Source organism: Gallus gallus, chromosome 13 (genome assembly GCF_016699485.2).
Source record: "Gallus gallus isolate bGalGal1 chromosome 13, bGalGal1.mat.broiler.GRCg7b, whole genome shotgun sequence".
Taxonomy (NCBI): Eukaryota; Metazoa; Chordata; class Aves; order Galliformes; family Phasianidae; genus Gallus; species Gallus gallus.
Genome location: NC_052544.1, coordinates 10974962 through 10997967, shown reverse-complemented (window position 1 = coordinate 10997967; position 23006 = coordinate 10974962). Strand labels below are relative to the sequence as shown.

The window sequence follows — 23006 nt, the reverse complement described above, 5'->3', positions numbered from 1 at the left end:
AGCAATTGTTGCCTTTTGTTTTGGCATTTGTATATGCTTATATGAACTTTAAGTCAGTAAAGGCTTCTAGAGGAGTTCAGTGGTATTAGACTACCACGGAGAAATGGGAAAGTGGAATGAAAAGGTCAGTTACTTGCTTTGAGGTTACGGGTCAAACTTGTTCTTCTGTAGGAAATAAACTGACCGCCTGGGTAGTAAGAGTCCTGCCAAGTTACACTCCTTTTCTCAAGGGAGAATTTATGCACAGACCAGTTTTATCTTGATCATAAGGTCATGGGGAATTCATTTCAGCTGGGATTTGAGAGGGAGATCTGCTGCTGATGTTTGGCTCAGCTGAAGCTGCAGCAAGTTGCTGACTCTGGTCATCCCTGACACGATGTGATCTCCTCCAGGTGGTCACTGGCTCAGGGCTGGACAGCCAGAAGTCTGATGAAGAGTACCGGGAGCTCTTTGATCTCGCTTTACGGGGACTGCAACTGCTGTCCAAGTGGAGTGCCCATGTCATGGAAGTGGTGAGTGTATCAGTGTGTAATGTCCTCCTCTTCCTAAGTGAGTGTCAACTTGTTAGCAGGCTGTGTGGTACAGATTGTGAATGGTGAGGCTGTTTGCATGCCACCTTACTTTAAGCCTTTAACAAACATACTAAAATCAGGCAGCTGATCACCCTGAACTTCCTCTGTACCAAATAGAGAAAGAGAATTTGCTCATCTCTCCCAAGAGCTGCACTGCCCTTCACAGGTTCTGGGGTGTCCGCATTGAATATTGAAGGGTGCCTGACAAGTCTGGGTCCTGAGCAAGTAAAACTAGTTCAAATGATGGTAGAGAGTCCATAGATGTCAAAAGCCCAATATAACTGGCAAACCATCAAATAAACAAAACCAATATTTAATACAGTGATGTTAAAGCCAGGAAAAAGTACACATTCTGCACCCAAAGTTGTGTCAAGCAAGTGTACTGATGTCCAGGGGGTGTTTCCCTGGCATAGAGCTCTCTTTAGTCTCCAGTCTTGCTTCTCACTCATTGCGATGTTGACAGTATCTGTTTCCATCTTCCAGTACTCTTGGAAGCTGGTTCATCCCACAGATAAGTTTTGCAACAAGGACTGTCCAGGAACAGCAGAAGAGTATGAACGAGCCACCCGGTACAACTACACCAGTGAAGAGAAGTTTGCCTTTGTGGAGGTAGGTGCCATCTACTGCCTTGCTTCTTAGTGCCATAGCAGAGAGAGTGGCCTGGAGATCAAGTTTTCTACATTTTAAAGTTTTGATTTTGCATAAAAAATGCTGAGAGTGACTAAGAGCCAGCAAGGGCTGTTTTCCTATCAGGCACAAAGGACATTTGGAACATGTGCAGTTTCCCAGGTTGGGTGTTATTAAAGATACCAAGAAATCAAGAGTGAAAACATCCTGCCAAGGAACAGGGGCCATTTGCAAGAAACTGGTGGTGGAAATGTTCTCCCCAGCTTGTTGTGATCCTTAAAGCAGATAACACTGAAAAAAAGAAATCAGCTACCTATTTGCTGTAACCTAAGTTCCTTGAACAGAATTTATTATCAAATTATCTTAATGTTGGATTTATGGACCTCTGCATGCAAAGGAAAAATAGGAAGGACATCTGTTTTTAATACTTGTTTCAGGTAATTGCCATGATCAAAGGTCTCCAAGTGTTGATGGGCCGGATGGAGAGCGTCTTTAACCAAGCCATCCGCAACACTATCTATGCAGCTCTGCAGGACTTTGCCCAGGTGACACTGCGAGAGCCGCTCAGGCAGGCAGTAAGGAAGAAGAAGAACGTCCTGATCAGGTTGGTCTTTCTTGAATGGAATACAAAGCCAGTGCATTTATTTGTGCAGTATGTAGTACAGGTGTACTATATAGGTGTGTAGGCCTGTACACAGCTTAATATTATACAGCCAGTCAACATACTTTGGCCAGCAACTCTTTTCAAAGTGACTTTTGGACATCACTCCCCCACAAACAACAGTGTATATCCCCACTCCATATGCTTCCCCTGCTAATCTTCATAGCTGTGAGTGTTTTTGCCTTGAGGTAAAATCAAGTTAAGCACTAATTACCCTCTCCCTACCCATTCCAGTGTTCTTCAAGCAATTCGAAAGACAATCTGTGACTGGGAGGGAGGTCGAGAGCCGCCAAATGATCCTTGCCTGAGGGGTGAAAAGGACCCCAAGGGTGGATTTGATATTAAAGTCCCACGACGAGCAGTAGGACCATCAAGTACACAGGTATGTAAATCTCTGTTTCTATGGAATTAATGGCCTTACAGCCATGTAGGAGTTTTCCATTCTGTGGATTAGCAGCTCTTTCCGTGGGCTCTCCAATAATGTCTTTACTCTCATGTTACGTCTTAAACATTGCTTTGATGCCTAGCTTGTTGCATAGTTCCCCAAGTCTCACTTGTTATGGGTGTGATTATTTCTAGCTCACAATGGTGGTGGCCCAGAGGGTGCAGAAAGTAGAGTAGAAGCCCACCAGAAGTGTTACTTCTTGCTGCAGAGCATCATGTTTGCATGCAGTGGTATCTCACAGGAGAGTAGTGACTGTTAACTTCCTTCCTAAGCTCTACATGGTGCGGACTATGCTGGAGTCTCTCATAGCAGACAAGAGTGGCTCCAAGAAGACTCTGAGGAGCAGCTTGGATGGGCCAATAGTCTTGGCCATTGAGGAGTTCCACAAGCAGTCCTTCTTCTTCACCCACCTTCTGAACATCAGTGGTGAGTGAGACTATGGCAGGGGGAGGCTTGAATCCAACTCTCACATGCTTGGACAGGCAAAGGTTCAGAAATAGTTTTGCTCCTTACTGACTTGCACCGAAGATTTTTCGTGATTTTTTCCCAAATGTTCTACTTCTGCCTGATGCAGGCATGCTTCTAGGTAGTAATCATTATGAGAGCAGGAATGAGTCAGCAATAGCAAAAGAGCCATTAGTGGTAGTTTAGTTTCTAGGAGTGGAGCTTTCTTTCCATCCTGGGATGACTTCTGAGTCCTTCCACTGGGGGATCTCTCTGTGTTGCAGAAGCGCTGCAGCAGTGTTGTGACCTGTCCCAGCTCTGGTTCCGGGAGTTCTTCCTGGAGCTGACAATGGGCCGCCGCATCCAGTTCCCCATTGAAATGTCCATGCCCTGGATCCTCACGGACCATATTCTGGAAACCAAAGAACCCTCCATGATGGAGTAAGAGATGGTGGGCTGTGGTGGGCTGTGCCTTCAGTGGGGCTTGAGATTTTGATTTGGTGAAGGGTAGGCTGGAGATGAGCTGTCTCTTTGACAAGGGTGAAAAAAAAAAAATATGTTTTTTGACTTGCTGCTGCGTGAGTGTGTAATGTATGAATAACTCATTAGCAGATGCACACTGGCTGCTTCTTGACACTGGACCTTGCTCATCCATCATAAACCAGCAGTTGGGAATTGCTGCATTAGGATATCCAGTCAACTTGGTGGTAGCGGTCTGCACACAGCAATCAGACAGCATGTACAACCAAGGGGACATGAACCCTGGATAAAGCACTTTAAGCACTTCTTTTGTACATCTGATAAATGATGGGAGAAATTGCTGTAATGCAAGTATAATTATATTTATAATATCTTCCTCATTAAGGAAGCTTTGTTTTCCACTTTATAACTATTGGCAAAGCACTCTGGAGTGAGGGCAAGAGAAAACCTTTTATAAGGGCAGAGAAGGAGATGGCATTGATTGAATAAGAGACAGCACACACCCAGATCTGTTCTTGCTGCTTCCAGCAAATCAGACAGGGAGTGAGATGGGGGAACTTGAGAGTCTGGAATGAGTGGAGGTGAAAGGAGTGAAAGAAAAAAAGCCAGTTCTTGCACTGAATGGCTGCTCTTTATGCTGATATGCTCCAAGGTTAATTGAAGATATGATGTCTTCTTGTCCTCAGATATGTACTGTACCCCTTGGACCTCTATAATGACAGTGCGTACTATGCCTTGACCAAGTTCAAAAAGCAGTTCCTGTACGATGAAATTGAAGCTGAAGTAAGTTCTTCCTCTTTACTGCATGGAAAGATCTCACGGGAGTCACACTGTCCTGTTTGACAGCCCAGCCCAGCAGTTCAGTGAATCAGTAGTAGGCGTCCCCTGAAAAATATACTCCATCAGACTGAGAAATCTTCAGAAGATCAAAGTATTCAGAGAGCTTACACACTCTGCTGATCAAGGGCTTCAACTTAGCAGTGCTGTGGGAACAGTGGAAGCCAAATGCTGTCAGACACTGTGAGCCTGGAAGAGTCTGTCTCATGGGCAGAGGGCTATGAAACATCAGAGGAAAATGACAACCTGGAGATCTCTGAGAGCAAGGGGTGACTGGGGTTGGAGGGATTAGGATCTGTAAAAACATGCAGAAACTATAAGCTCTGTATTGAGTTATACCAATCTTGCAAGAATAGGAAGGAGCTACTTTGCACTGTTGACACCTTTGTGATTTCTTTTATTTATTTTTTCTCTCCCAGGTGAATTTATGCTTTGATCAGTTTGTGTACAAGCTGGCAGATCAGATCTTTGCCTATTATAAAGCAATGGCTGGCAGGTAGGAGAGCCTGATTGCTGTTGATGAGTGATGATATTGCTGTTAACCAAAAGGTACCCCTTGGGGAGTAGCCACTACATGTAGACAAAACAAGAGATTATCCTTGTCCCACCGAGCTTAGTATCCATGTCAGGCCAGTGTAGATAGGGAAAATAAATTAATGGTGGCAAGAGGACATGGTGAACAGTAAAATACAAATAATTGATATCCTATGTAGCTGTCTGAGTACCATTTGCTGAAGCAGCAGCAGAGCAGATCAATCCTATTGAGCACATGTCCTTGCTTGACTTTTGATTGTGTACCAGGCAGATGAGTATTGGAAGCCTCCCTGCTCTAGGAAGCAGGGATATTCGCTTGTCCTCTTCTTAGTAGAGCATCAAGAAAATGGCCAAATTGATACGCAGTCGTAGGTCATACCTCAGACTGTAGGACTTCTGCAGAGTTACTTGCTCACTGGTGAGGAGATAAGCCCTTTGTGACATTTCCTTTTAGCAATTTAAAGAGCACAGATGAACTCTTATCTCCTCTCATGTCTCCAAATGTGTACAAGTCTTCAGTCTAACACTGCAAGGAAGTTTGTTTCTAGATCACAATTGGTCTTTGAAAAGGAGACCACCCCACTACTTGGTACAAGTGATATCTTTCAGCACAGTCTTTTATATTTTTGGATGTTTTAGCCATAAAAGCCAAGAATGGCAGCAGCATGGAAGTCACCAGGTGGCAACTGCTGCTTTGTGACTTAGAAGTGAAAGCAAAGCATGCGGACATTTGTTGGCATTCAGATCAAGATGAAAAGAAGGATAAATATAGCTCTGGAAGAGATGCAGAGAGAAGATGGTTGTGTGTGTTTCCTTTTTCCTGATGTTAGTTGCCTTTTTCAGCGTTTTGCTGGACAAACGTTTCCGGGCTGAATGTAAGAATTATGGGGTGATCATTCCATACCCACCATCCAACCGCTATGAGACACTGCTCAAGCAAAGGCATGTCCAGGTACACTGCAAGCAAGTAGTATTCATAGCTCTTACTCTATTATCCTTTAGTTGGCAGCTGGCATCCTAGCGCTGGGCTCAATTGAGACCAGTACTGGAATGAGGAGAGTTGAACCTGTTTCTGTCTCACTGCACTCAGGACATTGGGTTGAGGGGGATTAATGAGTTATACTCCATCTTTCCAACCTTATTCCCAAGTAGTGGTAAACCCAATAGAGGGTTTACAACCAACTTTTCCCCACCTGAACGTAACATACACCTATCCTTTCTTCTTTTCCTAGTTGCTGGGCAGGTCAATTGACCTGAACAGGCTCATAACCCAGCGTATCTCGGCAGCGATGTACAAGTCATTAGACCAGGCCATTAGCCGCTTTGAGAGTGAGGACCTGACATCCATAGTGGTAAGAGTTATTACTGAGAGTATGAATTGAGAGAATAATACACTGCTACAAATACAGGGTCAGCTATCTTCTGCTAGTTGTCCCACCTACAGTAGGGTTCAGCCAACCATGTGTTTTCCTTTATGAGATTGAATCTCTATTGTTTCTATTTATGAAGCCTTAATTGCATTATTATTGGACTATGATCTATCTGTGTAAATCATAAGGCAACAGTCAGTACTAAGATTTTGCAGAGCTCATAGAACAGAGTCCAGTGATCTGGGAATGGGAAATCTTGACTGTAATTCCCTCTATTGAATACAGGTAGCTGAGATCATTTGTGACTGTACAGAATTTTCTGCCGTTGATACTTTACAGGAGTATCAGAGTCAAGTAGTGTAAAATTACCAGTTTCTACCTCTGAAGGATTCCGATGTGAAAGCCAGCCAGCACTCAGTGGGGAACAAATTAATTTTGCTGCCTGCAGGTTTAGGAGATAGTGGACCGGGACCCCCTTGAGTAGAAGTGCAGTTGGCCTCAGTCACTGAGTGAAATCATTGTCTTTAACGTTTGTTACATCCTCACCTGGAAAGTTCTCTGTGTGGGTGTGGATATAATATCATCCCTTGGCAATTGAACCAACAGTTTCTATTGTCATCTTGGTAACACATGTCATCTGCTGCTGCTTTGTGTGCTGCAGGAGCTGGAGTGGCTCTTGGAAATAAATCGCCTGACTCACAGGTTGCTGTGCAAGCACATGACTTTGGATAGCTTTGATGCCATGTTCCGGGAAGCCAACCACAACGTCTCCGCACCCTATGGGCGCATCACCCTCCATGTCTTTTGGGAGCTCAACTTTGACTTTCTACCCAACTACTGCTACAATGGATCCACCAACAGGTGAGGAGGAAAACCAGAACACCTGGAGACCTTAATTTTCTTTCCAGAATTTCAAACCTGCCACATAAAATTCACATGCATTGCAGGGAGGTTTTTATTCCCTATGATGTGCAGCACTGAGAGTTAAAATGAAGTTAAGGTCCACCAGCTCCCCTTGGTCTTGGAAGCTCTAGTAACACGTTCAAAGTTGGACAGAGATTACGAACAACTGAGGTAGTTCAGCCTAGAGTGTTGTGACTTGTCAGCAGAGCTGTGGTCACTGCTCAGATGTGGGTTTCTTGCCTGCCTCCAAAAAACCCAAAACCTTTGTAATATGTTAAACTGATGTGTTTTATATCACCAATAGGTTGGGGCAGGATTTTGCACATGTAGCTCGGAGGATGACTTGCTAATTAGTCTGCAACCACAGTTCCTCTGGGACCACGTGGAATCTGCACTGCCCACAGTTGACCAGGCACTGACCCCTTACCTCCCTATCTCCTGTGCCTGCTGCAGGTTTGTGAGGACAGCAATCCCCTTCACGCAGGAACCCCAGCGGGACAAACCAGCCAATGTTCAACCATATTACCTCTACGGGTCCAAGGTCAGTAAATGAGCCATGGTAGCTAGCAGGGGTGGATGCTGGAATCCTTTATTTAGGAAGAAACAAATGCAATATCTAGTTCAGTAACAGTGTGGCGAGTGCAAATGTACAGCATCACATTGCCATGTGAAACAAAAAAGCCACGCAAGAAGCAGCTTCAATGTGCTTTCTGCTATTGCTTTCCCATATTCTTCTCCATAACATGCCTGTGTGAGGGGGTGTTGACACCACCCTTTGCTTGCTGGTGGTGCTGAGACCAAGTCACATCCATCTAAACACAGAAAGAGGAGAGCTAGCTGGAGTTCCAGTACGGTGCTGCTCCCTGAGGAAGGTGCTACTGCAGGAATCCCATTTGTAGTTCAAAATAGGAGTTGCTAAAATATTGGAGTGCAAATGTAAACTACTTAACACTGACAAAAAGCTCTTTTGTCAGGCCATGATGACTGTTTATACAAGTGTTATGAGGGCTTGGGGTGTGATGCTAATGGAGGATCACTCAGGCATGAAACTACTGGAGTGGAGTTTATTTGTTGTGCACACTGGTTGATGACTGATGTGAATCTACAGCACTGATGCAGATTAGATAGTGACACTACAGTCAGCCTAGCATGGTCATTCCCAGAAAGCTTATTTTGTTTCCTTTTAAAAACCCCTCAGTAAATGAGAATATTTTGTCACTTGAAAAAGCTTTTCTCCCTGCAGCTAATGTTCCTACCTCATGTTCTACCGTGGGACAAACAGCCCCTGTGCATACACAAACTGGGAAGAGCTGGGAAAGAGCAGCATGAACTAGACTGCTAAGCAGGGCCTCTTTATTTTGCTCTCACTGGAGGTTGTGCTGCGGCAAGATGGCTGTCTTATCATCGCTGTTCTTGTAGGGGAAGAAGCATCGTGGGGAACTATATGGACTCTCCCTCATGAAACTGGAGCTCCTCATGAGCACAGTGGTCATGGGCACTTCCAGAAGCTCTTCTTTCAGTCCATCACTCAAAGGACCATCCAGTGAGCTGCTGCCTTCACCCACTTCTTCGGGGCTGGCATTGGGTTGCTTTGGCCTGGAAGTCCCACAGCAATGTGCAGCCCAGAACTGCAGGCAGCCATAGACCAGGAGAGCTATAAAGCAGAGCAGCAACAGGCTGCTCACCATCCACATGGAGGTGGTGGTCTCATGCTTAGAGCTGCTGAAAAGCAGGGGGCTTTGGTCCAGCGTGTGAAACGTGGTGCAATGGTTGCTGGAGGGGTAGGAGTTCTTGCACGTGATGCAGAGGACGTAGATGGTGGAGGGCGTGAGGTGATGGAGGATGATAGAGCTGAGGGAGTGGGGAACTCGCTCCTCACGGTGGAAGTTTTGGCGCAAATAGCCGGCAAAGACGCTGTTCCAGTTGGGGCGATACATGACATGGTAGTAGTTCTCCGGACAGGGGTTGGTGGTGGTCCAGGAGACTGTGGCAGTGGTGTAGGTGATGTTGTGCACTTCGATGTTCATCGTGTCCCTGAAACCAGAACCAGCAAGAGGCTGAGTTCCCCAATGCATGCACAGTCCTGAAGGTCACTGACATCAGTGAAGGCTTTTTACTGGTATTGCTGGCCCTTAGACTGGGTCTGCATAGGCTTCAGGTGAACTCTTTGCCTTTTGTAAAAGTAATTACTGAAACACATAGCATTTTGGATAAGTCATGACTGTCCCTGCAATCTTTTTTAAGTGTTTTGCCAGTGGTTGACACTAAAAAAATACCACATTCTTAGAACTGTTAAGCACTCCAGGTGCTCTCTAGCAGACAGAAAACTTCATCACAATTGTCTTTAGGCTCTTCAGCAAACTTTTCAGAAGCTGAGTAACTCAGCTGGCTGCTTCAAAACCTGCCCATTTCACCATAGGCTCCTACGCTTAGGGGAGCTTGTGGAAATGAAACTCAATTTGTTGAGGCTGCGCTCAGTAGTTTCATTTCTAATACTGCTGCTTCCATGATTTCCACACGGTTGTCACCATCTTTTCCCTCAGTCACCACAGCTTCACTTCCTTGAATGTAGAAAATGTCATATTCCCCTTTGCAGAGGCAAAAAGAAAGAAAGTGACTGTGGGAATTGAGTGGCCCACAGCCTAGGAGGGAGCTCTTTCCACTGGCTGCAGAAGGGCTATGCCTGATGAGCTTAGATAAGATGCTCAATCTTAGGTGGTTAAAATTACCAAAGATGAAACCTGCCTTGGTGCCCAGACTGTTGTCAGCCTGCTTCTTGAAAGAAGAAAAAAAAACAACCAAATGTAGGACATAGGGTGTACTTTATGGTCTAGTTAGATTTTGAAAAATCTCCTCTTTGTGACTGGTTGTCTACATAGGAAGCTTTTTTAGCTCTTTTGCTTCACATTTCCATTGAATGGAAAGGATACTGCAAGTTTGATTAACATAAACTGATAATTAGACTTGCCTTGTAGAGTTTCCTACAGATTAATTTTTATACCTAAATGTCATATGGAGAAGCTGCATAATGATTCAATAGTTGTTTAAGCTGTTCCTGCATTTTCCATATCTAATGTATTGCTTAATAAACAGTAGAGTATTTCTGTTACTACAGCATCTCACACCGTAATATCATAATACTAACTGTGAGATCTGAAAACTGCTGAAATATAATATTCGAGCCTTTAAGGAATTGCAAATGTATGAATAACAAATCTCTCCCCCTAATAAAAGACTTTACTCAGTAATACATCACTGTTTAACAACAGCCACAAAGTGGTACATCACTCTCTTAGGGCACCAGAGTGCCCTCTGAGCCTTGTTGCAGGGTTCTCTTCCCCCAGCCACCTGAGCACTCCAAGTAGAAGCTGCATGCAGTCAATCTCATTTCTTTTTTTTTTCTTCCTTTCCTTCCCTCTCCCTTAAAAGAACTAACTTCCCCTAATGCTCTCAAGAAGCAGCTCATCTTAACAATCTCTGTAACCATTCCTACAGAGCACCCATCACTAAGCCCTCCCGGAGCCCCAGGAAGAGGCTTACCTCCCCAGCAGCTCTGCAGCAGCCCCTCAGTGCAGGAGAGCAGCACGGCACCTTCCCCTCTTCTCACCGCTGCGTCCCTCCTGCTCTGCTAAATCCCTTCTCCGCGCGCTGCCTCGTATTATACCCATCTTGGGCTCCGTCATCTCTCACCATAGCAACCAGTAGGAAAGGACGGGCAGGCATCTTCAAATGATTTGGGAATGTTGTCCCTAAAAGCTTTTTGTCTGGGAGAAGTGTGTCTCCGAGGCAGAACGAACAAGCCGGTTCTGTTTTGTTTTCTAGTTTGTTTTTGTTTGTTTGTTTGTTTTTCATCTCTATCTGCAGCCCTGCAGCAACACTGCTAACCTGCTCCAGAGCCACTGCCTCCAGCAGAGTCTGGAGTTAGAGCCATATTGGTACATGATGTGAAACCCAGCATCCTGGTCTAGTGATTGCTTGGCACTCAGGGGCTTTGTCTTTGTTACTATGATTTCTTGCACGTTTTAACTGCTGTTTAAAGGCAGTGAGCAGTAGATTTTCATCCCTGATACTGAGGCAATGTCCATTTGCTTTTTAATTTATCTCCAAGCTGTGTGATAGGAACAGGAACTGGGTTTTCTCTGAATACCCAGGGCAGGAAGGAGAGGCAAAGCCATTGAGAGAGCAGCCCAAGCCCATAGCCAGGAGGTGACAGGAGGGGACAGATGCAGCAGCAAGACTGGTAAGGAGAGGCTCTGAAGAAGTGACTTGCTGCTCCCTGAAGCCAAAATGTGTTCAAGAGAGGAACTTTCCCCAAATAAATTTCAGTTCTGGCTATGGAGTTATTAGTTCCACATTCTTGCTGGGAAGGTGCCTGCAGTGTTCCATAGATCTTCAAAATGTCATTAATGAGGAGATGATGCAAACCAGATTAGGAGAGGCTGTTACAAGCCCAGGCAGTACGTGTGACTGTTGCTTTTGATTGACACTTTGCAGTTCTGTGTGTGTTTATCTTATAAGTCCCGCCGTATTTCTGAGTGTGCTGCAGCTGCCAGGGAGCTGAAAATGGGAAGCAAAGATGAAAATAATTACAGGTAGGGATGGAAATGAAAGTGCTCCCAGGAGGCCTCCAGCCTTTTACATTGCTCAGTCCTCCTTGCAGGAGCAGGGGAATGGAGAGCTCTTAGCTGCTCCCATGCTGTGAAGAAAGTATATCCTTGCCTGCAGGGAGAGAGCTGAAGATACAAATCTGTGCTCATAAAGGTGCCATGCGCCATACAGTGTGATAATACTTCATGGGAGAGCTGCTTTCCTTCTGCAGATGGGTTGTTGAGCTTATTGGTGTTTGCAGTTGTTTCAAAATTAAATTTAGTTGTTCACACATAATGTGTTAACAGGAACAGAGGAAACCACAGAAAACAAGGATAGCTGGGGTAGGTCAGCAAAGGGTCCTGCTAACTCTTCTCCATGCAGTGACCAATGCCACGAGCTCTAAAGGAACCATACCAAAGTTTTCAGTGGTGTTGGCATTACCAAAGTCAAGTCAGCACCAGTTTACACTGGTGATGAGCTAGAAATTCTCATTTTTGTGGACAAGAAAACACCAAAACTGTGTCAGTGCCAGGGCTGCTCCAGCACCTTTGTTCCCTTCTACCCAACTAACATCTGCCAGTGGCCATGGCTGTCCCTGACTGCCACTGTGCCTGCCAGGATGCAGACCATGAATGTGTTTGAGTGGTCAGTAGAAACTGAGCAATTCTGTCACTCAGCCACTTAGAAAACGCAGCAGGTTGCCAAGTTTCCTACAAAGGAACTGTAAATCAACTGCAACCCACTTCTTACTGCTTGCTAACCACTTCTTAGCTCTGTAAATGCTTTAGATTAGGTTTCATTTATGTACTTTTAAGAGTGTTTCTGTTTTCTCTTGGCACTGCTGGACCCAGGGTCACGCCAGACTCACTGAAAATCACAGCTTCCCTCTCACAGCTGACTTTTCCCACCCATTTTTAGCAAGCGTGTGAGCAGATGTAACCTGGAGGGCGAGGCATGCTGCTGGCAGCTGTATAAATAGCCACGCTGTGTGAGTGGGATGGAACCACTCTATTTTCTGCTGCCACGTCTGCAGCAACAGCACTGAGGTGTGAAGGGGCTGTGGATGCTGCAGGTGGTGTTGGCAGTGGGGGCTGCTGATCCATTGCAACAGGCTGTGGGGGCTGTGCCATCTCTCCTGCTGTGGCTCATAGCAGTGTATGTAGGTATTTATGTATGTGCACATGTGTATATAAAACTAAAGTCAGTATAGCAAGGCATTATGCTAAGGCATGGAATAGACACAGATATGGTTTACATACAGTATATAAAAGTGGCTACTGCATCGTATGATTTGTACATCACAGCTAGGGTATATGTATTTTAGTGAAGCACTAGAACAGGTTGCCCCATTGTTGGAGATATTCAAGGTCAGGCTGGTCTGGGCTCTGAACACCTGACTGAGCTGTAGATGTCCCTGTTCAATGCAGCAGAGTTGGACTACACAGCATTTAAAGGACCCCTCCAACTCAAATGACTCTTTGATTCTGTTTACTTTGCATAAAAGTCTTAGAGATGTTTTGGTCCTTAGACAACATCTCAACTGTGGCACTGAAGTCAGGCTGGCTGACAGTCAGGACTAATCTTTGGCTGTGTCAGCGCCACAGATCCCAACCTGCCTGCACACCCAGCCTCCCGGCCCCAAAACCTGCCCGTCTGGCCCCAAACCAAAGGCAGGGAAAACCTCTGCTATGTCTTCAGTGGCTGTTGCTCCTGTGAACAGCAAAGCCTCCTGAGGGCCTGCAGGAGAGGGGCTTTGTTCCTGCTCCTGGGGGGAGGCAGCGGCCGCACAGCGTGGGGGAGTGAGCGTGCCACACAGCCCGCTTGTGCGTTCAGCTGGTTTGTCTTAAAATACACCCTGGTGTCATTTTTTACATCCTACAGTCTTTAAACCAAGTTGTGTATCTCGCCCTTAAATGGAGGTAGATTTTAATTGCTCACAGGGTATTATTATTAGACACAAGCCTGCTGCTAATGCGCTGTGCAGAGAGCTCAATGAGCCTACCTTATCTTGCAGACAGGCGGGGATGAATCACCCTCCTCATCTGCAGCCCATGCACAGCCTAAAATGTATCTTCTCCTAATCAGGCTGATTGCTGGGACCCCCACTTGAAGGAAAAGACGGCTTCGAAGCTGCACTCCAGCAGCATTGTGTTTTGCTGCAAGGCAGGAGGCTGCAGCAAAATGTCACCCTGTTCCAGGGAAAATGCGACCAATTCTATCTCTCCACAATTATTTCGCTCTGGCTCTTACTATTCAGGGGCCTATTGCTTAGTTTTGATGGAGGAGAAAGTTCATGCACATTGTGGATGAACGCACTACAGAGACTACAAGGATGGCTTTGTGTACATAACAGTATTGATGCACAGAAGAGTGGTGAAGGGTTTCTCTGTCTACCAGGGCCAGAAGATGAAGTTTTAGGAGAAGCAGGGGACTCTCCAACTTTTTTTCCAGCTAGCTCTTTAGAGGAGTACCTAGCAATCATAGGAGGTGATACATTGCTGGACCAGGGTAGTAGGGCTCTAACAAAACAATTAATTCACTGATTAAAGCAACTCTCAAGTCCATGGAAGCTATCAGTACATCAGTCAGCAGAAATCCTGTATCTGAGAGCAAAAGAAAACACTATTCTGGTTCTTAGCAATTAACCTAACTTGTTAAGCTTGTGGAAGTGAGTCAGAAGGAGAGGATGAGTGAAGCCTTCGAGCACAACTGGCTGTATTGCAACTGCTAGGAGCAGCAGGGGCTCAGGATCCACCGTTTTGTCCTCATCTGCCACTTCAGTGCTTGCTGCCTTTCATCTTAAGCTCTCCAGTGTGGTGGTCTCTTAGGTGCCTTGGCCAGAGTCTGTCCCTGGTTCTGGCATGGAAGGGAATCCCTGCAGAGCCGGGTCTGTGTTTGCTGTGGAAGGATGCAGCATGCCTTGCACTGCACGTTTGGACGTAACTTAATTTGTTTCATTAGTCTTGTTTGAGATCTTTTAGCAACTCTGAGCCAGGGATTTCATCTGTGTTTTGCTGTAAGGGACACTACGTGCCAGAGTCTTTCTAAGACTCAGTGCTGTGTACTGGAGCTGTGGTTGTCACAGATCTCCTGGGGGAGGCTGCAGCCCTTCTCTGCTGGGGCTGAGTCATGGTGCCAGCACTTCTCTTACAGATGCCAAACTGAGCATGCAGCATCACAGCTAAAATCAGTTTTCTTTTTGATTTTTGGTTTCCTTTGCCAATCATACAAGTGAATTAATTCCCCTACTCCTCTTCTTCTTACAACAAATGAATAAAAAAAATGTTCTAGTGCCAAAAAATTGCATTAATTTCCACATTCCCAACTTTATATTGATAAAATATGCTCCTGGAAGTTGCCTTCTGTTTTCTGCTGCTAACGACTTCCTAGTGGCCAGAGCCCCAGGTATGCTCCCTGGGCAAGGATCAGGTTTTTCCCCTTGGGCTCAGTCACGTGTAAATGTCTCAAGTACCTGTAGGGCTGTTCAGGATGCAGAAGGGGTAATTTCTGTGTCTCTTCCAACAGGTCTTAGGCTCAGATGCTCTAGTTCCTACTTTTCTTACTGTTCCTCATTTGAAGCAAGTGCCAATAGGAAAAATTCTACCCTATTACTCATGTATAAAGCTTTCAGTTTTGGTGGAGAAGAACTTGGGTTTGAAGAGGCAAAGGGCCAGTGAACTGAAATCCTTGACTGAGAATACATAGGAGAGCAAATTATCTTGGAAATGAAAGTGGTGTTGGCTATGGAGCAGGGTAATAAACCTTATGACATGACAGCTTTTTCAGAGTAGAATACATTTGACTGCACAGGAAGAAGAGCAATCTTTTTGTACCTCAAGAAGTATTGTAAGAAACTACTTACAGGAATTATTATTTCTCCTGCTTTGCTTCAAAATGATTTCAAGTGATGGAACACAGTGGTACGATAAGAGAATTACAAGTCCTGTAAATGTGTCTAACTGTCACTGTGCTTCTACTTTCTCAGCCTCTCAACATTGCCTACAGTCACATCTATAGCTCCTACCGCAATTTTGTGGGGCCGCCTCATTTCAAGACAATCTGCAGGCTGCTTGGCTATCAGGGGATTGCCGTGGTCATGGAAGAGCTGTTGAAGATCGTCAAGAGCCTGGTAATTCTGAGCCTGACACTGGCAGCAGAGAAATCTCAATGCTTTGAGAGGCAGGAATTGGAGGGTCAGCCTGGCCTTCAGGTTTTGGTTTGGGTTATTGAAATCTAGGCACCTCTGTGCCCCTTTATCCACACTGCAACACTTGTATTCATGGTCTAGTTTTGCTGTTGCTAAGGTGGAAGACACAAAACTGATGAAAAGGAGTTTGCAAGGAAATTTCTGTTACATGTGAGCTCAGAAGAATTCAAGCCATACGTCCCCTTCCATCAGATACGCTGAAGTCAGTAGCTCCATCTGCTTTGTACTGCTCTCATAAGAGAGATGTGATATCCACAGGGAAGTGCTCCCTAGGGGCACCAACAATACAGAACACTAACAAGGCAGGAGGGAACGTGCAAAAATTTATCATTTTTCAGGTCACACTTTTCTACCCAAAGCTGTTTTACCAAAGAGAAGACTTTAATTCATTATAAATATTTAAATTCTGTTTTGGCTGCAGTGATTTAATTTTGAACTTATCTAGCAAAGCAATGTAGACCTGAATCCTAAGCATATACCCAGCTTCTCTGCTGTAGCTACTGGAGATGTAATTTGTGTCACTGAGTTGAAAGCACTGTAGCTGTTGTGTGAGATCAGACAGCATTCAGTGAGAAGACAGAGATCTTGCATTTGGCTAAATTATGTTTATCACATAATCCCATGTAATATGTCTACAGGATGTGTTTATATAACTCCAAAGGACAGCAAGCATTTTTAACTAAGAAATACACTTTTCTCCATATTAGTTCAAAACATCCAATCTGCAGGAACTTGCTCTATGTGTATATATTTTTAATTTTTTTAAACACTCAGTGTCTAGAATCATTCCTCAGGTGGGAACACCATTTCCTGTGCGGTGGAATGGCTCCTTTAGCAGCTCCCATCAAATGCTTTTTGGGTTAGGAGCACAGGTCCAGCTGGATCTACAATGGAGCCTTGTTTGGATTTCAGCTGCAAATAATGCAAACACAACGAGCCGTATTTTGAAGTAGAAAATCCATGCAACCATAATTTATTATTCAGGAGGAAGCTGTAAAAGTCCATGCACTTGGGCTGGACTTTATATTTGGGTGAAATCCAAAGGAAGCAAGTTCTTCTTAGACTCCAGCTAAAGTTTCACCCTTTGTTGTCAGACAGGGACCTGTCCACAGTCTGTTCTGTTTAAAACCAAAGCCAGAAGAAGCCATCCTTCCAGTTTAACCCCTCTTTGTCTCTGACAGCTGCAAGGCACCATCCTGCAGTATGTGAAGACTCTGATAGAAGTCATGCCCAAGATATGCCGCTTGCCAAGACACGAATATGGCTCTCCAGGTGGGTGCTACAGTGAGATGTGTCATGGTTTGAGCAAGAGCTCATCCAAATCTCTGCACAGCATTTACTCAATTAAACAAGGATGGGCACCCGCTGTGCTGGTGCAGCATGCAGCCTAGGCTCCCTGTGACACAACTTTCCTGTTACAACTTTCACTTTGAACACACAGATGATTGATAAGGGTATGTCTGCTGGTTGTTTAGGTTTTGTTTTCAGGATTTTTAAGCTTTTGTTACCGTGGCTTCAGTATTACTTTTTCAAAAGCTCTACTTCTTTGATGGAAAGATTTTTTACCGTATGACTGCAGTCTGCAACTCAGCTGGATGTGAAAACTGACTGTTATTAATGAACCAGCACAAAAACATCCATAGCAGCCTTGAATCTCTTTTTTCTCCAATGAGGAAATCCAAAGACTTCACAGGAATTATGCCCTATTTCTCACGGGTCAGTGAAAGCAGGATGACACAACGCGTGCTGGTTCTGCCCAGTGCCTATCCCTGTCTATCCACTCAGCAGTCCTTGCAGTTCATGATAAAGGCCCTGATTGCCTTTTAATCCGCACCACTGAAGGATGTTTTTGCTCTCACTTTTCTGACTGCCCTCCCTTGTCTTTTAAGGAATCCTGGAGTTTTTCCACCACCAACTCAAGGACATCATTGAGTATGCAGAGCTGAAGACTGATGTGTTCCAGAGCCTCAGAGAAGTGGGCAATGCCATTCTCTTCTGCCTCCTTATTGAGCAGGCTTTGGTAAGGCACATACCCTGCACCAGCAGGTCCCACTTAAAATTGCCAGCTCAAGAGTATGAGTGGAAATGGGTTCTCCAGCAGAAGAGTTGGGGAAATTTTCCAGCTTGTGGTGTACCCAGGGTCTCTCTAGGGCTCTGCTGTTGGGGTCTGTGGGGATGATATACATTGGTGCTGAGTCACTGACATCTGGCACTGCTCAAGGAGAATCTGAATACTGGAAGATCCAGATTTAATTCTTGGACCCAAAGCTATCCCATGTTTGTCCGTCTCAGAAATAAAAATCAACTGGATCTTATTTGTAGATTGTAAGCTCTTTGGGGCAGGGACTGTTAGTTTTTCTAATACTTATACGGTGAGGAGTAGATTTGAGCCTTTTACTCTCTTTGGAGTGGTAGTGCAATGGAAAGACTGGTTGGTTATAATGACAGTAAGGATAAAGCAATACGAAAGGAAGGAAATCTCAGAAGAGATTATATTTCCTATGACTTAACCTTCACCAAAAACTTAGCTAGAGTGATGACGTGATATTAGCCCTTGCACAAGCATCTTGTGCATGCACAAGTCTCTCAGCCTCTTAGCTCATGTGATGCCAATTCTAACCTGAGTGGGCTGGTATGGGGCAAAGGCTACCTATGGCTGAATGCAACATATTAGAGCCAACTGAGGAGTTGCAACAACAATCCAGTTTTGCATAAAGATGCATGTTTCATGTCATAATAGTTTTGGCAGGGTTGTGTCAGATCTTTCAAAAATTTTTTCAGAAAGCCTTCTTGAGCACACATGGGATTTCCAAGCAAACCCATAAAGTTTTGTTCAGAGTAAAAACAGAAGAAAGTTCAAAGATTCCAAGTTTACTCAACTACAGAACACAGGGAAAACTGAAAATCTCTGCAAATAACCCCAGTAGAGAGACTTCAAATAACCCCAGTAGAGAGGCTTTCAGCTCCTAATATGGTATATCAAATATACTTGGTGAGCAGTAGTTGCATAAGATTTAACAAATGGAGATATATATCACCTAATAGTTTGGCTTTATCTAATAGAATGACCAGACAGTATCCTGGCAGTTTATGTTTCTTTTGTGGCTTTATCACTGCTCTCTGCTGTTCTGTGCTGAATTTTATGCTAGATGTACTGCATTTGCCTTTTATGTCCCATCTTCTAAATGGATACCTAAGGGACACATGGTGGTTTCTTTTAGAAATCCCTATTTGACTGCAAAAATGTTCCTCCTGTCTCTGGAGCTGTATGTTGGCAATATAATAACATCCTAAAATAGCAGAAAATAAGGGAGACAAGGAGACATTGGGGTTCTTTTTAGAAAGACTGCCCATCCAAGTCCACATCTGCCCACCTTTCGTGCTAACCAAAGTTGTTAGTTCTTCTATACAGAAATTGATTCAGAACATAAAGCAGTTTTGCATGTAGCAGCCACTGGTTCTCGCTTGCTGAAAGGCTGTCATATGCTTAGAGCCATTGCATAACAAGATTTTCCCTCCCTGTGCAGAAGGAGCAATTACTTTTATGGCACAGTTATCTTCGTAGCTGTCAGCCTAATCTAAGGCCGGTGGTGTTTGTTGGCAGAGGCTGCTCTAGTGAAGATTAGAAGTCTGCTCCAGTCTGCCCCCCTTTTTATTGTTTAAATTTGAGGAATGAAGTGGTCCCTGGGACTAAATTTCTAAGAGTTCTTACTCTCAGGTAATGGGCCTTGGGGAGAAAGAAATTTTGGAACAGATACCAGGTGTATGCAGCCTGAAAATGCGGAAAATACTCTCTTTATCAGAGGGAAAGAGCAGTGAAACAATATTGATCTAGGAAGGAATAGTCCTTTGCAAACAGAATAACAAAAATGATTGCAAACAGAATAACAAAGATGATATCCACACTGTGGTAGCATCAGCATCATGCCTGTGGAGGGGTCATGGGCTGTTTCTGTCCCTCCAGCACTGTGTCACAAACTGCACTCCCACAAACTCGCTCTCATGCCAGCATCCATGGCACCAGTGCAGCCTCCTGCAGCTCCATGCTACTCCGTCCTCTGCCTTGGGGCTGGGAGAAGGGGTATCCAACCATGCACCCCAACCAGACCCAGCTGAGTCATTTCATCTGGCCCTGAAAATCTTTTGCTGCTCTGTCATGACCTCCTCTCAAGTGTGTCTAAATCTCTCTGGTAAGCTCAGAACTGCAAGCATGTCCTAGAATGAGAGTTTTGCAGGAGCAAACTACTGCCGTGTTGTTACGCAATGCCTCTGTGTTGAAAAGCTTTGGTTTTCCTTGCTGCTGTTTCCCATTGCAGACTCGTATACGGTGTATTGTCAGCCATCGCTCCTCAGTCTCCACCTTCCTATTTCTAGGTTTCTCCTTGTGCATCTATGTTTGGGATTATTTTTTCTCTAGTGCATTGGCATGCATCCTCTCAGGTGGCATCTCATGATGTTATTACTCTCTGCACTTCTGTATTATTCTCCCTGGTGCCTGCACCACTGGGATTCTGGTCTGATAGCACTGGTCGAGCACCATACAAACAACCAAATAATTTCAGGCCAACGTATTACGTATCTATTTATAACAGTATATATAACATGTACACATCCCAGAATAACTAAGCCAAAGGGTAACTTCCACCTGGGCACACTCAGTGAAAATAAACAGCAGGAAGTCATCAGGATAAGACAGAACTGAAATTTCCACGGAAATTATCCCTTTTTACTCACAGCATTAATAAGTGGGCGAGAAATAAAAACAAAAAACATATGAAGCTCTGGCCGTGTGTAGGCATGAGGTAAATTATTTGGGTTATAGAAACTTCCTGGCTTAAGCTGAGAGCTGTTTCTTCCAGTTTTAGTCCATTCAGATACAAACTATTGGATTTATTACTGAGCTGGGTTAGATTTGACCAGGTTCTGTAGATGTGATTGGGTTGTTGTAGGGTTGCGCAGACCCCTGAGCCAAACAGTCACGCCCTATAGGTGTTTTTTTAACTTACTTTATCTTTCTTTCTTCCTGCCTCAGTCCCAGGAAGAAGTTTGTGATTTGCTGCATGCTGCTCCCTTCCAAAATATTTTGCCCAGGGTCTACATCAAAGGTAAGAAGCTCAGAGGGCAGCAGTGAACAGACTCAGAGGTCACTTCCAAGAGCCGTTTCTCTCCCATTTCAACTGAGGATTAGTTCTGGCCCTGCTTCCCCCTCTAAATAGATAAGTGCATACAGCCAAAAGTAAGGTGGAAACAAATGCCAGCAGAGCATCTTCTGTAGCCTAGTTACAGGCTGGAACCTTAGTTAGCCTGGGGGTTCCCTTAAGTCTTTAAAGGCATTTTGCAGCCTCTTTGGAGAATGACAGCATGAAATGTCCATCTCAACAGGAGTGATCAGGAACAGGGACATGCTTCTGGACATGTGTGGTTAAGCTGCTGCTGAGACTGCAATTGCACATCCCACCTTTCTCCGCATCACCGGTCCCCTCATTTGCTGTCGGTTTGGCTCTCTGATCCAAAGGCTCATTGGATGGTTGCTGGGGGGCAGCTCTGAGCAAACTCAGCGGAAATTGCGGGTCTCCACTTCCTCCTCTCATTTCACTGTTTGCTGCTCGCTTGACAGAAGGAGAACGCTTGGAGGTGCGCATGAAGCGTCTCGAAGCCAAGTATGCCCCACTTCACCTGGTTCCCCTAATAGAGAGGCTGGGCACTCCGCAGGTAAGGATTTCATTGAAAGGGATGGCTGTTGAAAATTCATAGCAGTCCCCAGTTGCCCTGTTTGGCCCTGGGAAAGCGATCCTTTATTTTTATTTATTTTTTTTCTAAAATGCCAATCAGACAAAAAACAAAAGTCAGAATCCTTGCCCTAGCGGACACATCGAAGGGAAATTTGTGAGTGGGTCCAGAACGTATTGCTGCCTCCAGTCTGGAGAGCTGGCAGGGAGCTGTAGCATAAGCCAGCTCTGAACACAAACAGCCTTGAAAACCTCTTTCCTCTCCATTAGAAAAAAAAAAAAGAAATGGAGAATTGTTGGGGTGGTTCCAGGGGAAACTTTGTAGGGCTGTCCCTGGCTTAATCCATTGCCATCACTTTTGGGGATCCCATTTTAGGACTGCCTGGTGGTATATTTTTAAGCTCATCCCTGTCAAGGAATACATCTGAGAATGGTTTCCCTCCTAGCACATGCTTAGAGCTTCAGCACATGCTTAAGATTACAGCTCCATTTAAGTGTCATATTGAGGTGGGGTCTCAGCTTGAAAAAATATATATCTATTTTCTGCAGAAATTGAGTACCACTAAAAATATCTCAGTAGATTTAATCAATGTAATGGGCAGAATTGAGTTCTATTGATATCAGTAGCCAAATGTCCACTATCTGCTTAGTGGAGTTAATAGGATAAAAATCATTGAAAGTGTTAAAGAAATCAACACCCTTTTTTTTGTAATCTACTGCTGAGGGAATGGAACAAATACTCAGCTGTATGAGGTGACAGATCTATGGCAGGCAGAAAGTTACACATCTTTTTTCCATGTTTTTTTTTGATGGATCGAGGATTTGGAACTTTGCTTCACTGGAAATCATACGAAACAAAGAAATTGGCTTGAAAACTGAGAGCTTTGTCTGACTTCATAGACACTTCTCTCACTTCCCATTGGCTTCCTTTCAAAGGAGACACTCGAGAAAAAGAATTCACCTCTGTGTTTTTGTGTCTTTGTGTTGGTCTTTCTATCTCTCCTTCTTTCCATGCAAAACCATCATTGAAATCTGCTATAAGAGTCCACTCGTTGCTTATCCTTTCCGTAGTTACAATGATGAAAACAAAAGGTATTTTATGTCCTAAATTAACTTTTCTGTAAACTGTTCCCACATTCACCACACAGGTACAGTTGAGTACCAGATCTTTTTTGAGCTCAGGTATAAATGAACACAAAAATGACTTGCAATAGGTGCCTCCATAGCTTCTAGCTTGCTCCTGGAAATGCAGTTTTGGACACAGGCCATGTTGGGTTTTTCCTGCAGAACAGAGAAGTACCTTAGAGCAATTGTCCAGAATTGGAGCAGAAGTTGGCTGCTGGATGCCTCTCCCAAAAGGTGGCCCTATGCAGTTCCCATAACCACTTGCTGTAAAGAGTCTGAGCCACAGCTGCTGAAGTTAGTGGGAATTACTTCCCAGCAGTCTTCAGGTGTGGTTCTTGCAAGTTTTCTAATTAACAGATTGTGAAAGAGGTATGGCATAACTGAGTTAGTGCAGTGACAGGAAAACTGTCAGGGAGTGTACACTGGAAATCTACAAACAGCTGTTTGATAGGTGATTGATACAGAACCAGGGAGTCACAGCA

The 23006-nt window shown here is 44.5% G+C and overlaps 2 protein-coding genes across 10 annotated transcripts in view; one reads left to right on the top strand and one right to left on the bottom strand.

The window, feature by feature from the left end:
- Nucleotides 1-23006, top strand: part of CYFIP2 (cytoplasmic FMR1 interacting protein 2) — a 49715-nt gene that overhangs the window by 18961 nt on the left and 7748 nt on the right. For all 9 annotated transcript variants that reach the window (XM_046900440.1, XM_414567.8, XM_025154984.3 and 6 more), the window contains exons 12-28: nucleotides 393-512; nucleotides 1056-1181; nucleotides 1637-1803; nucleotides 2095-2242; nucleotides 2578-2731; nucleotides 3034-3190; nucleotides 3916-4012; nucleotides 4486-4562; nucleotides 5444-5552; nucleotides 5833-5952; nucleotides 6632-6831; nucleotides 7327-7414; nucleotides 15449-15592; nucleotides 16852-16942; nucleotides 17560-17690; nucleotides 20703-20775; nucleotides 21288-21382. In XM_046900440.1, coding sequence (XP_046756396.1) covers nucleotides 393-512; nucleotides 1056-1181; nucleotides 1637-1803; nucleotides 2095-2242; nucleotides 2578-2731; nucleotides 3034-3190; nucleotides 3916-4012; nucleotides 4486-4562; nucleotides 5444-5552; nucleotides 5833-5952; nucleotides 6632-6831; nucleotides 7327-7414; nucleotides 15449-15592; nucleotides 16852-16942; nucleotides 17560-17690; nucleotides 20703-20775; nucleotides 21288-21382 — 2097 coding nt within the window. The remainder of the gene's footprint in view (nucleotides 1-392; nucleotides 513-1055; nucleotides 1182-1636; nucleotides 1804-2094; nucleotides 2243-2577; nucleotides 2732-3033; nucleotides 3191-3915; nucleotides 4013-4485; nucleotides 4563-5443; nucleotides 5553-5832; nucleotides 5953-6631; nucleotides 6832-7326; nucleotides 7415-15448; nucleotides 15593-16851; nucleotides 16943-17559; nucleotides 17691-20702; nucleotides 20776-21287; nucleotides 21383-23006) is intronic.
- FNDC9 (fibronectin type III domain containing 9) lies at nucleotides 7436-10503 on the bottom strand. Its single transcript, XM_015293899.3, has 2 exons — nucleotides 10414-10503; nucleotides 7436-8907 (listed from the first exon to the last, which is right to left on the bottom strand). The coding sequence occupies exon 2, from the start codon at nucleotides 8898-8900 to the stop codon at nucleotides 8238-8240; it is 663 nt and encodes a 220-aa protein (XP_015149385.3). The 5' UTR covers nucleotides 8901-8907; nucleotides 10414-10503; the 3' UTR covers nucleotides 7436-8237.